Raw genomic sequence first — 16,545 nt, forward strand, 5'->3', positions numbered from 1 at the left:
GGATGGGGCTCTCCTTTCCACTCCCCTTTCCCAGGTCCCCAGCACCAGGGCAAGGCGCCTGCTTCCCCCCTCCAGCACTGCTGCTCCTGCTCCTGCTGCTGCTGCTCTTGCAAAACTGGAATTGGCTGGGATTATTTAAGGGGAAAAAAAAAAAAAAAAAAAAAAAAAAAGGAGGAGAAGGGATCAGAGCAGCCGCCAGAGAGAGGGCGATAGAGTCCACTTTCCTCCAACTGCCCTGGGTCTCCCTCCCTCGCTCTCTCCTCTTCAGCAACACCAAGAGCCCCAAACTGAACCCAGAGCAGCTTTTTCCATCAGTTCAGTTCGCTTCCCTCCCTCTGTCTCACACACGGCAAGGAGAGAGCCCCTTCCTCCCCTTGATTTTCCTTTGCATGCTCAGCCCCTTGTTTCCTTTAAAGCACTAGAAATCCCCCTTCTTGCCCCCGCTCCTCCCTTGCAGACTGGGATTGCAATGGGAGCTTTGCAGATTGCTGGATTTTCCATCCTTTTCTTTCTCCTCCACTCTGGAAACACGCTGGCGAATAAAGCCAGTCAAGGTAAGAGAAAATCTTCCCTGCTCGAAGGTTTGCTGTTTGATGTGTGAATTGGGCAGCCGGATCTCCTCGTTAGAGCTGGGGTTTAAGCGCAGGCTGGAGAAGGCAGCAGCAGTAACAACAAACAGTGGAGGGGATTTTAAATGTCGCTTGCAGATATTCTTGCCTACTGCCTTGGAACTGGGGTTGGGTTTGTAAACTCTTTAATGAGTTGCGCTTCTTAGACTTCAGTTTTTTTGGTTTGGGCTCTTTATCTCAAGGCAGGGGGTGCAGGGGCAGAAAATTAGGGTGGGCAAACAAGTCTGCATCCACCACAGGCAAAATGTGGCTGTTTGGAGGGGCTTGAGGGGCTCTGCTGGTTTTGTGTCTGTGAGATGGGGCTACCACGGCAGCAGTGTGGGCGAGGAGGCTGCTCCGGGCTGGGTTGGAGGGCAGGGATGGCGGAGCGGGCGTTGATAACGCCGGGAGGCTGCATCTGTGCTCGGGGACTCCACATCGGCACGGGGGAATCTCAGATGTTGGCTGCAGGGGTGCGGGCAGCAGGAAACTTCGGGTAGCCGAGCATAGCTAAGCCTGAAAATTAAGGGAGCTCTTTCCCTATCTCGTGGAAAGAGAGGCATGTCCCATCCTTATCAACTTCGGGCTTTTCTGTTTCACAACTCCCGTATTGAGCCAGAGCCTCCCCTTCCCAGACGTACACACGGAGCTTTATGTATGGTCTATCTATACCTTGGCTTTTCTATAGCACCTCTATATTTAGCTCAGATTTTTTTTTTTTCTATACACACGCGCGGGAGTGCGCGCGCCCACACGAGCACACACAGCCCTACACATGATCCTGTTGGCTGTCTCAAAGGGGGTTTTCTCCTTAATTCACCACTATCTGTACAATCTGTCGGGTTTTCTCTTTTTCTTTCCATAGCGTGTAAGGTCTCCCCGGCCCGGCTCTGGCTGTGCTGTTGTGGCAGCTGCGTGTTTGTGCGTACGGCGAGATTAAATAGCGTGTGAATGAAATCTCGGAGCGCTGGATATAATGAGAAAGATCTCTTGTAGGAGGATTCCAGCCACGCGCATGGTCGCCCGAGCCCTGTCACTGACAAAGTTAGAAGGAATTTCAAGGCTATTGTCTTATCTGGCTCAAAGTGTTTCTAAAACAATAGGCGACTTCTCCGGAGGGCAGCCTGGGCAAGCAGGCGAGATTTTTCCAGGGCAAAGGTTTGGTGAGAAGGCGTCCAGCTTCACATAAAGCTTTATGATTTAGGCACAGAAAGGAATGCTTAGGTTTTTATCCCCCCTCAAATTATCTTGAGTGTATGCATTGCTTTCATTTCTTATCATAATATTTATTTATTAAGGCCTTTTGGTTTCCAGTTCCATTTAAGCCTGAGCCAGAATTGCATTAAAATAGCAAAGTGAAATTCCATCGTGCAGAGACTTGACAGATCCCTTCAGGGAAGGAGAGGGGTGGAGTGGGGGTGGAGAGAGGTGAGCTCAATCCTGTGCTGGGGTGCATCGCCCGCCGTGCGCCTGGGACAGCGCTGGCTGCTCACCAGCCAGAGGGGCTGTGCTGGACAATTGATCCCTGTGTCTGCCGTCGAGGGGTTCTGTGGGCTGGGGATGGGGAGATCCCAGCTCTCTGCCTCTGCAGAGAGGCAAAGGTTGGTGCCTGTGGGGCTGCAAGGACTCTTGGCAGGGGTGGGCCTGGCGCTGGTCCTTTTTGGATGAGGCTGAACTCACGGGCATCATTAGGGCATGACTGATGGCAGGTACAACATGTGCCTTTCCTCAGAACCTGCTGTCTCCTGGGTTTTCCGGCTGTCACTGAGCTCTTTGAACACGCTCTGTGTGTCAGGGACATGTGTTAGGAGGATATATCTCAAAAGCATCAGGCATGTGTGCCAGGTGACACTCCAAGGATGGGGCACACATCGCCCCAAAACCTTTGCCCTTTTGAGGGACAGCCACCCTTGCCAGGTGACTGTCACGGCCTGGGAAGGGCTCCTCTCCCATCAGATGGTCTTGTCTTGGTGGGATAACATTGTGTCACTTGTCGGGCTTGCTGGCTCATTTCTCGTACTGAATAACCCTTGGAAAGTTTAGTCTCTGGGGAAGGAAGGATTTAGAGAGCTGGCTGCTGGGCCTGGAGGGTGTCTGCCAGTGGACCTGGCTGGCTGTGGAGTCAGCTTAGGGCTAGGGAAGCACTTGAGAGGAGAACTGACAATATAAATCTAAATAACCATAGGGAGGCTCCAGACACGCATTCACATCTGGGATGGACTCTCAGGACTCCCTGCAGTCCCCAGACCAAACTGCCCACATGTTGCTGTGCCCACCAGTCCTCTGGGTTTTGGGTAGATAACCCAACCTCTTGTCTGTCAGTCCATCTCACAGCCTTCCAGCCAGAAGAGATTGGCCTGAGCTGCTGCTCTCAGTGGAGCAGTGCCCTTACCTGCTGTCTGCCAGCATCAGTCCCTCCCTGAATGCTGGGGGGACAGAGCCTAGGGACTGGCAGCTCTGCACCGTCCTCAGGCAGTGCCAGCCCCTCTGGCAGCACCCTCATCACTGCGAACACATCCCAGGATTTGCCACTTTTCCCTGCAACTAATTGCACATCCCCTCAGATGATGCTGTGGTGTGGGGCCAGGAGGGAGAGGCAGCATCACCCTGGGAGACCCCAGCACCCCGTTTTGCAGCCCCTGGCATTCCCACGACCCCAGTTCAGGGTCCTGGGTGGGATGACAGCCTCATCCCAGCCCACTGGGCACTCGAGGGTTCATGGTTGACACTCTGTGGCTGCCTGGGGCCACAGCCACTGTCCCACGTGAGGGGCTGGTGTGGTGGGATGCACCTGCAAAGCCTACACGGCCAGGGATTATTTTTCTGTATTTTTTTTTGAGGAGTCTAAAATTTTCCAATTGCAGCGTGGAGATGCTGTTTGATTCCCCTCCCACTGCCGCCAAACCTCCTCCCCCTTGGCCTCTGCCTTCCTACCTCTGCAGCATTCACAGTGTGCGACTGTTGTGCCTGTCCCCTCCACCCCGCTGAAATATGAAATGTAAAACTGTAAACATTTCACATGCACAGTTCAAAGGAGATCTTTGACTGAGGGCGTCTAACGTGCCTGTACCGAGATTAAAAAAGGGGAGGGGGTGGGTAGGAAGAAGGGAAGAAGAGTTTTTTTGTAACTGCCAACTGGAGTATAAATATTCAGACACCTTGAGTCTTCCAGTGCCGATGCTTTCTCCAAACTGCTCAGGAGTTGGGGGTTCTTTTCTTTTATTTTTATACACATTTTCTTTTCCTTTGCAGACAGCCACACCAGAGTACTCAGTTTAGGAAAAAAAGTATGCATGATTGACCTTAACCTTCACTTTCAGAATTCTAAGTCCCCTGAGAGGCTTTAGGAGAAGCCTGAGCTGGCAAATAAAGTTTGCTCTGTCTGGCAGCACTGGAGGATGCCCGGCTGTGTTTTGGAGAGGCTGTGTCCCCGCTGGAGATCTTGAGATTGTTGCTCCTGGAGCAAAAAACAAACAAACACATTTTTTAAGGCAAGGCAAGGCTAGGTCAGTCCGATAAGCCAAAGGAACAATAACAGAAATGGCAATTCCATGGGGAGATGCACACGCTGCTGGCATGGAGCATCAAACCCTCTGTGGGGAAGCGCTGATGGAATTGGGTTGAAGTGACCAGGGCTGGCACAAGGAGGTGGGGTGAAGGTGGAGGGAACATTTCCTACCCAGGGAATGGTGGTGGAACTGGGATCCATCGGGATGACCTGGACTGCTGCAGAGGACGGACAGCTCAGCCTGGCTCTGCCCCCATGGGGGTGGGAAGCATAAGTGAGTGGGATAAAAAAGCCCTTTGCTGGAACACTGATAGCTTTGGGGAAGCAAAACCCATGGTGAGGGTTACAGAGCAGGGTCTGGGCATTGGACAGTAGGGTCACCAGGCTGCGAATGGCCCCAGGTCCTCACTGTGACTTGTGGTTCCTCCTCCTTCCATACTCCATCACTCCACAGGGCCAAGCCCTGGGGCTGCACCTCCTGTGTCCCACCTGCTTTTGGGAAAGCTGGGTGGATGTGCAGGGCACTGGGCTGGTTCCGGGGTCTCCATGGCATGGTGAGGTGTAGACACTCCCTCTGAGCCATCCTGAGCACAGTTACCTGCCCAGGCACCACTGGCACCCCCATCCTGGCAGCGAGATATCACCCAGCACCGGAATCAGGATCTCTGAATGCAGATGACACTTCCTCAGCCAGTTTACAGAAGGCTGCCCTGCAGAGCATCCTCCTCCCCTCTCCTGGCCCATATCCCCTCCCAGGGGCTGCCACTGCCCGTGGCCGTGCCCTGAGCCTGTCCTGCTGTGGCGCAGCACGAGTCGCCCTTGCGAGCTCCCTGGACGAACAAATGATTAATAAACTGCACCACAGTGTCTGAGGTGGTTATTAATACCCTGGTAAAAGGAGCTACTGAAGTTATAAAGCTTTAATTTGGCATTAAGGCCGAGTGGAAACTCCACAAGTCTGCCAACAGCTATACACACATCCCCATACAGACAGGCTGTTAATATATATGCCTATATAAAAACAAAGAATAAAATTAATTTGTAGAAAAAGCTGAAGCGCTTGCAGGAGAGGGGAAAAAGGATGGTGGGTTTGTTTCTTTAGGATTTTTCAGGCCAGCTTTTGCTGTCCTGTCTCACCCCCCCTCCTCAAATTGATTGGGACTTTTGACCTACGGCTAAAGCCATCTTTTATTATTTTTTTTAAAAAAACAAAATAAGGAAGTGAGGAAAGAGCCTCAATCCAGGCTCTAAAAATATACGAGCTGTTGCTTTATCCCCCGACTCGCTGTCGGGCGGGACGCCGCAGGGCACGGAGCTGGTGCCCGGCTGCCCGGGGGGCTCTGCCACCGCCTCCCTCGGCCAAAGCCCCTCGGCCCCCGGTGGGTGCGCGCCGGTCCCGGGGAGGTGGCGGTCCCCCGGCTTTTGGCACGCTCGAAATGGCAGTGGCGTTGAAACCGTCTGCCTCCGCTGCCTTTGAAATGGAGAATAAAGCTGCAGCTGGAGCGGAACGGGGCCCAACAGCCAGCGCTGGAAAATCCCACCCACAACGGAATAAAAAACATGGCCCGAGGCGCGGGGCGAGCGCCGCAACCTCCTGCCCTTCTCCGCAGCCCCCGGCGATGGCCGCGCCGGGGATGCTGCCGCCCTCTGGGGAGCCCCGATCGGCCCCAGCGCCGTGGGACAGGGGCGTGGGGCTGGGCAGGGAGCGGGGACACCCAGCGAGACTCAACATCTTCATCAGAACCAAATTCCCCGCCGGCTGCAGAATTCCCCAGTGCCGGTGGATTTGAGTCACCGTGCGCCCATCTGCACTGCCCGGGCTGGGCTTATTTCAGGCAGTTTAGGGTGAAAAACAGCGGGGTTTTTGATTATTTGTGGAAGGAAGAGGTGGAGGGGCTGTGGGGGGACAGGTCTGCGGGGGGACTCACAAACTCACCACAAAGTCCACCTGGATCTGGGACCTTGAATTGAGCAGGTCCCCTGGAGTAAGGGGGAAAGCAGGGCACACCGCAGCGAGGAACTACTGAGAGCAAACAGGGACAGGAACATCAGTAAGGATTTTTTTATTAAAAAAAAAAATCTTCACTTGTCTTGAAGATGAACCCTCTCACATGGTGGCAGCAACTCAGAGCACCTGCAGTGAGGCCACAGGCAGCTTTTTGAATGGAGAAAATTCTCCTGCAGGAAAAACAGGCTGCCTTGAAAGAAAACCTTCCCTTTTCGTGGGAAAATGCTGCTTGTGTTGACAAAAATTCTAAAAATTGAGTTTTTCAGAGTGTTACTTTAATTCACTACATCATTTCTGAAGGATACTGAGGAGCCAAAATTTCAGCATTCTAAAATTGGGATCTTTGCCAATTCCAGGATGGCCCCTGGGATGCCCAGGAGGGTATTTATTCACTCTTCCCACAAACACACTTTTTTTTTTTTTTTTAATAATCCTGTAACCTTTCAGAATTACTCTAGCCTTGGAAAAATTACAGAGTGGAAAACTGATAATGTTTCCTTTTGTACTTTTGCTGCTGTGTAATCTTTCCAAAGTTAGAGACCTTTGAAGTTACAGAATGGGAAAAAAGAAAAAAGATAGGAAAAAAAGATGCTCTACATGTGCGAGTGGGAAAGGGCCAGAGGTGCATTCGGTGCCTCATGCATGTTGTTCACGGTCTTGAGTCTGAGAGCACAGAAGGAAAAAGAAATAGGAAATAAAAATCCCCCCAAAGTGAGATTCCTGGCAAAAGGCTGGGAAAGTTTCAATGATGTGATTGATGCCTGGTGGATGCTTCACGTTCTGAGCGTTTTTAGGGGAAGGAGACGGTGTTTGATGGATGGTCTGCATTGTTCGGGTGCTGGTTCCCAGCTTTGTGCCAGGGTGGGTGCCCGGGGTGCCAGACCTGACAACTGTCACCATGGCACCATGACTCAAAGCATCACAACATGATTTATAACTTTGGGACAACACCTGAAAGGGAGGTCCCATCCATGCAGGGCCAGGACCAGGATCTGCAGGTTCAGCAGACCTTGGGGTCAGCATCAGCTTTGCTGCTGCCAAGTTCCCATGCACATCGTGGCCGGCACTTGGCATCCCCCTACACCCCCCTGCTCCAGTGCCACAACGTCCCACCACCCCTCTGGGAGCCCAGTGAGGGATGCAGCAGCCTGAGGCAAAGTCACTGGGATGCTGAACAGCCACACTCAGCTCCCCAAAGGGACAAGAGCCCCGTGGGACCCCTGGCACGGGCAGGGGATGATGCTGGGTGCTGGGCTAGCCACAGTACCATGGCACCGTGACCAGTGCCGTGGCTGCTGTAGGTGCCAGCCAGGAGCAGGGCCCTGGTCCCCCGTGCAATCCCTCCATCGTCCCCACCGTGGTGGGTCAGCCTCCAGCCGGTGATTAATTGCCCAAGGGAGGCCGTGGTGGCCGCGGGCCATGGCTAATGTCAAATAACAAATATGAATGCGGGCTGTAAATATTTATACAATGCGCAGGCACGTGCCGCCTCCCTGGTGCAGAGACAAAGCTCTCCTCCTCCCGGCCGGGTGACTCACATGTCCCGGCAAAGAGCCGCCGGGGTGGCCGGGACAGGGCTCGGGCTGCCGTTCCCGCGGCCGTGGCCCCTGTCCCGCAGCGCTGCAGGGCTGCCTGCCCGCCCACCGCTTTGCAGGGATGTTTGGGGTCTCTGGGGAGCTCCTGGAGCACTTGTGTTCTTGGGGCTGCTGAAAAGCAGATTTTTTAAAGGCAGCTGAGAGCTTTGAAGCCTCACGCTCCTCCTGAAGGGGTACAGGGAAGCTGGAGGGACTCTCAGGTCCCCCTTCCACAGTGAGAAGCTTCCTATCTCTGTGCGAGGAGGTGGAGGCAGATCCCTCCAGGAGCAGCGCTGGTGTTTCCCACGTGGAGCAGGAGCCTGGGCTGCTCTGGGACCCCTGCCCACACCTGAGGGGCTGTAGGTGATGCTCAGCCCCTGCCTGCCCCTCAGCAGCCTGATCTCCAGGCACTGGCAGTCACAGAGGGGACATGCCCGCTTCAGGGCACTGTATCTCCCTGGCTGCCAGAGCAGGGAAGGCAGTGAGAGCCAGCTGAACAGCCTTTTGCTCACAAACCTCCACTCCATATGCTCGAGGCTTCTCCATTTCCCAAATGCCATTAAAACCTCCACTCCCACGGCCTCCTGTCACAGCAAACCCTTGGGCATTGCTGCTTGAGGCCATTACCAGCACGTGGAGCTCTGGATGTGATGTCCCGGGTACCATGGCACTGCATCCCAGAGAAGGGGGTTGAGGGGCAAAGGGGGATGATTCAAATTTTGTCTGAGTCCCCAAGGAAGCCTTGATGTTTTTCCCAGTTCTCCCTCCTGCTTCTCACTCCTGGCTCCCAGGTTTATTTAGTGTGGTCCCTGCTAATTCGTGCACATTCCTTGGCGCCTAAGAATAGAAAGCGATGACGATTATTTGGGTGCCTGGTCGGCTCAGGAAACAGCTAATTGGAGACAGAGACTTTCACCTCTGCCTGGGCTGGCTCCAGCCTGGACTAGGAGTGCTGGAGCAGCATTTCCTATCATCAGACATGAAAAGGGCCAGGAAGTCTCAGGGTGACGTGTTCAAGAGGGGACACAGTGGGTTGTGCTGTTTTGGAGTGGACCCAGTGATTTACATGTCCAGAGCCCACCATCAGCTGTGTCAGGGCTGGCTGAGGAGCCAGAGGCTGCTGTGATCCATCACCCGGGGTGGTGGCTTCCATGGGGACAGGGGGCAGAGGTTCTAGGCTCTCCCCTCTGCTCCCCTCACCTGTCCTCTTACAGATGTTGACGAGTGCGTGGAGGGCACCGACAACTGCCACATCGATGCCATCTGCCAGAACACCCCCAAGTCCTACAAGTGCATCTGCAAGTCTGGCTACACCGGAGATGGGAAGCACTGCAAAGGTAGGGACAGGCCACTGGCAGAGCCACAGCCCTGCTGATGAGTGACAGCCCCAGCAGGTCAGAGGCCAGCGTGGCTCATCACCACTGGCCCAAGCAAAAAGGCCACTTGTTCTTCCCAGCCCACTGTAAACTTTTTATTCCCCTTTTCTTCTCCAAACTCCTCACCCCTTGACAGTTCATGGGGACAGAGAGGACTCTGAGTGTCCTAGCTGGTGATGGTGGCAGCCATTGTCCTGGCATGGTTGGGGCTGCCCATGAAGGGTCATTTGGGGGGCTTGTTTTAAAGAAAGGTGGGCTTATTTTCCTGCAGGATTTCTGACCCTGAGACTGCAGAACGGTGTTAGAAGCTAAAACATAAGAAATTTTAAAATAACATATAGAAATAGGTATATAGAGGATGTGAATATTAATATAGATGTAGATATAGGTGCAAATGTAGGTATTGGTATAGGTATAGGCATATATCTGTCTATAGATAGAACTGAGAGGGGAATGGAAAAAAAATGGGCTCCTTAGAGCAGCAGAAGGAAAGCAGGATTGGGGCAGGGGAAAAATCCTCAGCTCTGCTCGAAGCAGGTTCAGGGTCAGGATGGGCCGAGTACAAATAGCAGAGGGATTAAAGTGCTCCAGGCACTGCAGGGCTTTGCCATGGAGACGGGCTGCTCTGCCAGCACCCTGGGAAATCCCAAGAGGTTCCCAGCACTCTGCACCAAGCTAAAGCCGTAGAACACTGGGTCAGCTGGGGGTCCAGCTCCCAGGCTGGGGAGAGTGGGGATGTTTTTGTAGGGTCTGGAGGGGTGCTGCAGGTGATAATAGAGCTGACGACCTGCTGGAATAGGCAGAGCAGAAGAGCCCAGGGCCCATTAGCAGCTGGGTGGCAAAGACACTGGAGATGGGGAGCAGCACCCATGGCAGGCAGCAGCCAGGGCAGCCCTGCAGCTCTCCCACCCTTCTTCTCCCCAGATGTTGACGAGTGTGAGCGGGAAGACAATGCGGGCTGCGTGCACGAGTGTGTGAACATCCCCGGCAACTACCGCTGCACCTGCTACGACGGCTTCCGCCTGGCACACGACGGCCACAACTGCTTAGGTGAGGGATGTCAGCGCTTTGCAGTTCCTCAACTGCTCCAGCACCTTAGGAGCAACCTGCTGGCTTTCTTCGCTGGGCTCTTCGCAGGACCCAACACCCCCAGACCTGCTGTGGAGCCGTGGAACTGCGGTGACACTCTCAGGGCACTAAGGCAGCTGTAGGCATGTCCTGGGATTGCTCCCCATTGCATGGGGGTGGTGCCAAGGGAGGATGCTCCACGCTGGGAGAGAAACTCACTCTGTGGGTCCATCTGTAGGCTGGGAGGGTTGGGGTGAGGCAAAACTGGGAGAGTTGGGTTTGGAGATGCTGGGGGTGAGGCACAGGCTCGCCACAGCCACATCCTGCTGCGGCAAGCGGCCGGGGCCAGCAGCTCTGCGCCGCTGCCGAGGGCAGGACCAGCTCACCCGGGCCCTGCCGCTCGCTCCGCTCGTGCTTGAGGTCAGCCCTGCACCTGCCAAAATAGATGAGTTAATAGCAAATACGGTGGGGATAGGAACCAGCGAAGGGACTGGATAAATAATCCCCGGGCCAAGACAAACCCGGCATCTGCCTACGGAGCGGCCGTGCATCCTCCCTGCCACTTCCCACAACCCCAAACTCCATCCGGCCGCGGCGGAGCCAAAGCTCCCGTCAGAGCCGCGGGGCCCATCGAGCTGCCCGCGCCCGTCACTCGCTTCCTCCCGCGGCATCCGCGGTGGGAGCCCCGGGCCACGGGGCCGCCCGCCTCCCCTCCGCCTGGAGCTCGTGCTATTTTCTAATTAGTGTCTGCAGAGGGGTCATTAATGAGCTCATCACTGGGAGGAGGAGGAGGGGGAAGGGATTATGGACACATACGCTTTGCATTAACCACCATCACCGGGATCTTTGCAGCCTCCTCGGGGAGGGGGGAGATTTACACAGCTGGGAGGAGGCGCGGGCGGGCGGCTCTGCCTTCCTCTCCCGGGGGAGGATGAGCCCGAGGAGAAGAAAGGAAAGCTGGACGTCATGTGTTTACAGAGTTGGGTGGGAGGGGATGGAGAGGGCTGGGGAGCAGCCGGGCAAGCGGGGATCTGGGGGGAGAATGCTGGCTCCCACCTTGAGCCCTTCCTTACCTCATCTCAGCGTCTCACCTCTGACCCTGACATGCTTTGCCCAACCTGCCTGCATCCCCTTTTAGCCAAAAGAAAGAGAAGCAGAGCAAAGCAGCATGCTGTGCTCAGGCTCTGCCAGTGCCACGGGCAGCAGCTGAGCTGGAGAGGGGTCAGGGTATGTGCCCACCAGAGTCCACTGGCCCCTCCATTGCTCACCCAGGGCGACCTTTTGAACCAGGACAGGAATTCAAGCCCCCGTCCTGACATGGGCCCTGCTGGCTTCTGCCCATCTCTGTTGCCTTTAATAAAACAGGTATTAGAGCGGCGGAGTCTCGTTTCAGCCATCGGGTTTGAACGGCTGCCTCCTCATTTTTGAGCAGAGCTGGAAGGAGAAGTTGCAAGACATTAAGCCCTTGTTCTAAGCAGGGGGATTTGAGAGTGGGGTTATTGGCATCTGCAGGACATAGTTTGGCTGGGATGAGCACTGGAGGAAGCCATGAGCTTCCTGCCATCGCAGAGGACGTCCCTTTATGTCTGGCTGCAGCCCAGGTGTCAACCCTCACGGCCCTGTGGTTGAGAGGGTGTTTGCAACACCTCCTTTCCGAGACAGCAAGTTTGTGGGGTGCTCCTGGGCTCCGCTGCCTGGCCATTTCCAGCTAGAGCTGCAGCCCTGCTTTGGTATTTCTGAGCATCCCCTCAGGGCTTGCCAAGGTCTGGGGCACAGCACAAGGCACCCACACTTCTCAGGCATCCCTCTGTCCATCCATTTTTCCCAGAAGGAAGGGGTTTCGGTGCGTGCTGTGCTGTTTGGGGAGGGGGCCTGGGAGCCCCTGGCGCGTGCCGTCACCGAGCCGCTATTCCGGCGTTTCCGGTGGGTGATGCTGGTGGGGCTCAGCTTTCCCCACAGCCGCAGCTCTGCAACGCTCGAGTTCACAGGAGGTTTTCTTTGGCATGGGGCCCCTCGCTTCCCGGCCCGACACCAGCACCCGGCCCCAGCACCGCGGGCACAGGGGGCAAGGGGCGGCCACGACACAGATTTGTCTCTGCCCGAGCCCGGCGTCGTGGTTGCTGTGGCACCTCGGGGCACTGGTGAGTTCAGCACTGTCCCCAAAAAGCCTCTAGAGAGAGCAATGGGCAGTTCTCATCATTAAATGCGGGTTTTGCAGGGCTGGGGCGAGGGCGCTGCTGCTGCTGCCACGGGGCCACATCTCAACCCCTTGGAGCCTTGGCTTGTTAAACCAAAACAGGTGTGAGGGCAGCCGAGCAGCAGGGCAGGGGATGCGAGTCTCCTTACAAGTAATTATCCCTGCTCTGGGCTAAGGTTTCCCAGCTCCTCCTAATGAAGTGCAGGCATCCCCAGCTGGCGACAGGCTCTGAGGGGCTGGGAGCAGGGGCCGGCTGCAGCCAGCATCCTGGATGAGCATCCTGGGTGCTTTGGGTTTCTGGGACAAGGAAAACCCCTTTCTCTGTGGTCTGGTGTTTCCCTCTGTAAAATGAGGCCATCAGCCAGGGAAGCTGTGTGATCCCTGCACCCACTCCTGCTGTGCTTCGCCCTCATCCCCTGCGCTGTTAGGCATTCCCCTTCCTTCCTTCCTTCCAGCTGGGGGATCACAGATGTAAGGCAGAAGTAGGTGACTACCCAGCGGGTCTGTCCCACCCGGTCCCCATCACCTCGGTGTGCCGAGGAGCTGTGCTCACCCCCTGCCACCTTCCCTCCGCAGACCTGGACGAGTGCTCGGAGGGCAACGGCGGCTGCCAGCAGACCTGTGTCAACATGATGGGCAGCTACGAGTGCTTCTGCCGGGAGGGCTTCTTCCTCAGTGACAACCAGCACACCTGCATCCAGCGCCCTGAAGGTCAGTGCTCAGAAGTTCCATGCCCTGGGGCACTCTCCATCCCTGCGTTTATCAGGCAGGTCTGTGCTCTGTCACCTCTGACCACCCCTGCCTGGGTTTAGGTGCTGCTGCTGGGTTCTTGGTGTGGCAGATTTGAAAGTTTATCACCTCTTCCAACTTCCAGGCAAGTTGGAAGAGGTGATAAACGTCCTGCAGCAAAACTTTCACAGGTCCCTTGTCCAGGCACAGCAATACTGAGCAGGGGACATTAATCCTATGCCCAGAGCAATTTACTGATGAATGGAAGGACCTGGAGGTCCTCACACCACCTGAAGAGACACATCCACCCCCCCACCACCAGGTCTTGCACGGCACCAAGCCCTTCCTCTCAGTATCAACTCTAAATTGTTGCCATCTGGAGAAATCTCTTAGCCAAAACAGGAGGAAATGAGAGATTTTTTGCGTCTCTGCTGATTTTTATCTCTGCTGCTTGGCAAAGCCAGCTGAGTGTTTTTGCTTTCCTCCTTCCCCCTTCCCAGCTGTGTTGGTCACTCCAGCTCCCCAGGAATCTCACCCTGCCCAGGACAGCTGAGCAGCTGCAGTGGCATCTCTTGTGTCCCCATTTCTTGCGTGTCCAAGAGGGATGAGCTGGCTGCTCCTTCCTCCTGGTGCCACAGTGGGTGGTCCCTGCTGGGGACAGGGATGCAGGTGCTGGCTCTTGAGCTCAATGGGGTTTAAAGCCACTGAGAGATGTGGGAGCAGGGTGTCACCCAAGGTGGGAGGGAATCAAAGGCTGAAGGTTCCCAGGTGGTTTTGTCCACCTTCCCAAGCAGCTCTGTGCCAGGAGCTGGCCAGGGTTATCCTGTCCCCAAAAGGTTTGCCCTTGTTGCCATCATCTCCCCATCCCGTCCCACCTCAGGCGTCCTTCTGCCACTGCTGACCAGTTGCCAGCAGCTTTTGGAGCATTTCTTGGCTTCCTTTTCTCTTTTAGAAGGCATGAACTGCATGAACAAGAACCACGGCTGTGCCCACATCTGCCGGGAGACCCCCAAGGGGGGCATCGCCTGCGAGTGCCGCCCCGGCTTCGAGCTCACCAAGAACCAGCGTGACTGCAAATGTAAGGAGCACTCCAGGGCTGGCGATACGGCCTCCCAGGGACCCCCTAACCCTGTCCCCAAGGCACAGACACCTCCTGCCCCTGCAGCAAAGCCCTCACCCCCTGGAAGCAGTTGGTTCATTGAGCCTGAAGCTCAGCATGCTCAGCTCTGCCTCTGTTGCCCTTACAGACAATGCTTCTGGCAGCCCCCTTTACTATGAGATGTTTTGTCCTTACATGACCAGGCTGAAATGGCAGTTCAAGGGGGTCCCAGAGGCTCAGCATCCCCTGTTCTTGTCCCAGTGTTTCACTTTCCAAAGGGGAGGTGAACAAGGAGAGTGCAATCGGCATGTGGGGAGCGCAGGAATCCTCTCCCTGGGGGTTGTGGTGCTCTCAGCCTGTCTGATCTCCTGCCAGCATCCCACTGGCAGTGCCAGGGTTATTAAATAGATATGTGTGTGTTTATGCAATTATTTTTATTTTGTTTCTCGTTTGCTGTGTGCAGCGAATGTGTAAAATCGCTGATGAAATGAAGGTTTAATCCTAAACTAAACGAACAGCACACCTTGCCCCCTGGGGAGGGCGAGCAGGGATTCCCAAAAGCTCCTGTGTCATTCCAGAGCTCAGGAAAGTTTCACCCTTTCCCTGCAGCACTGGATTCAGGGTCACAATCAACCAGCCCACCAATCCCCTTTGCTTGGACTCCACTGGTGGCATTTAGTAGATATGTAGAGGGAAGACATGAGAAACCACGTAACAGCCTGCATCTGCTGAGATCCCACAGGGAAAGTGAAGGGCTTTAGGAATGATCTGTGAGGGAAGGAGGGAGGAAGGAAGGAAAGGAAGGAGGGAGGGAAGTCTCTGAGGGTACGGACAAGGTGTTTCCAAGCCAGCTTTTTGTGCTACATGCGGATGCTAGGCAGGGAAGGAAGAGCTGGGGCCATGGTGACACTGGTGCTTTGCTCCCACAGTGACCTGCAACTACGGGAACGGGGGCTGCCAGCACACCTGCGACGACACCGACCAGGGGCCCAAGTGCGGCTGCCACGTCAAATTCCTGCTGCACTCGGATGGGGTGACCTGCATAGGTAGGTCAGGACATCGCCCACACATGGGTTGGGATGTGGGGCGGCTCCTCTTCCTCCCTGGGTGATTTGTCCTTGGCCTGGTGAAGGGTTTTTCCCAAGCCATGGGCTTGCAGCGATTTCCTTTTGCTGAGGCCGGGGAAGCTCAGCACGTGTGCGAGGGATGCTGTGGTACCTGGGGGTGCAGGGATGTGTCTCTGCGCAGCCACCGGGAGCAGAGGTGATCTTGGTGGTGCTTGAGGGGACACCTGGGGACGGGTTCCTGTGCTGGGGTGCGGGCAGGGGTCCCTGCCTGCTTCTGTGCTGCTGAAGAGAGAGCTGGAGGATGTCTCCATGCTGGGAATTGTTACTGTCGCTGTCACTGGCAGCTTTTGAGGAGGGATGTGGAGGGGGCAGGTTTGCCCACAGCAATCTGTTCCAACTCGGTATTGTGGGGCCTTGGCTCAGGAACAATTGTCTTCCAAAAAAAAACCAAAAAAAACCAAAACCCCAACAACCTGACAACTCAACCACCCCCAGAATTGTCCTTTTCCTGTGTGTGTTTTCAAATTGTAAAACATCAAGCAGAGATAGAAGTTTTACTGGTTTCATATGCTTGTGCTGTTTAACAGCTGCTTTGATTTAAAAAATGTTATATTTGGGAAGTGATTAAGTCCACAATTGCTTGAGACATTTGAGTTCTTATTGCAAAATGAGAAAGAAAAAGGAACTGAAAGCAAGAGAGGTTTTGACTCCCCGTGTCCCTGCTGTGCCTGAACAGAAAACCCTCCGTGCTTTCCACAGACGGCTCCGTCCTCAGGGCGGAGGATCCCCCCTGAGCCCCTGGCTGCTCCCTGCCAGCTTGAGGGGTGTTTGGGGCTGAGCCCCCAGCAAAGCCCTCCTGCCCATCCGCTCACTGCTGCTTTAATGCCACTGCAGTCCCCCAGCCTGCTCCCAGGACGGATCCCAATCCCTCCTGGCTGCTGGCAGGCGCTCGCAGTCCCTGGTCCCCGCCGTCCTCCTGTTTGTTCCCACAGCCGTTGCGTCCTGTCCCACCTCTGAGGACCCTCCCAGGGGGTGGCCTGGGTGGGGAGCTCCCCTCCAACAGGGAGCTCAGCACCCCGGGGGTGTCAGCTGGTGGGTTCCACCTGGATGAAGGGCCCTGCGTGCGACGTCTGACTTGGGCAGGTTTGGGACCAAGGATGCCTCTGACCTGTTGGGTGTGGGGGGGTGAGAGAGCAGCTCTCCAAAGCATCTCGTGATTCGGGGGATGCTTCAGAGCAGTCTGTTTGCTGCGGGGGGGTGGTCTCTGCACTCAGACCCTGGGTACCAAAGGTGTGAGGGTGGGATTTGGGG

General features: G+C 55.4%; 1 protein-coding gene across 1 annotated transcript in view; it reads left to right on the forward strand.

Moving 5' to 3' along the window:
• Positions 1 to 398: 398 nt before the first annotated feature.
• SCUBE3 (signal peptide, CUB domain and EGF like domain containing 3) overlaps positions 399 to 16,545 on the forward strand; it is a 31,901-nt gene continuing 15,754 nt past the window's right edge. Inside the window, exons 1-6 of the mRNA XM_066204185.1 lie at positions 399 to 554; positions 8,913 to 9,035; positions 9,999 to 10,124; positions 12,916 to 13,050; positions 14,021 to 14,146; positions 15,097 to 15,213. Of these exons, the coding sequence (XP_066060282.1) occupies positions 470 to 554; positions 8,913 to 9,035; positions 9,999 to 10,124; positions 12,916 to 13,050; positions 14,021 to 14,146; positions 15,097 to 15,213 (712 nt within the window). The 5' untranslated portion in view covers positions 399 to 469. The remainder of the gene's footprint in view (positions 555 to 8,912; positions 9,036 to 9,998; positions 10,125 to 12,915; positions 13,051 to 14,020; positions 14,147 to 15,096; positions 15,214 to 16,545) is intronic.

The sequence above is a fragment of the Chamaea fasciata genome, unplaced genomic scaffold (assembly GCF_029207755.1).
Source record: "Chamaea fasciata isolate MVZ Bird 193981 ecotype frontalis unplaced genomic scaffold, bChaFas1.0.hap1 SCAF_25, whole genome shotgun sequence".
Taxonomy (NCBI): Eukaryota; Metazoa; Chordata; class Aves; order Passeriformes; family Sylviidae; genus Chamaea; species Chamaea fasciata.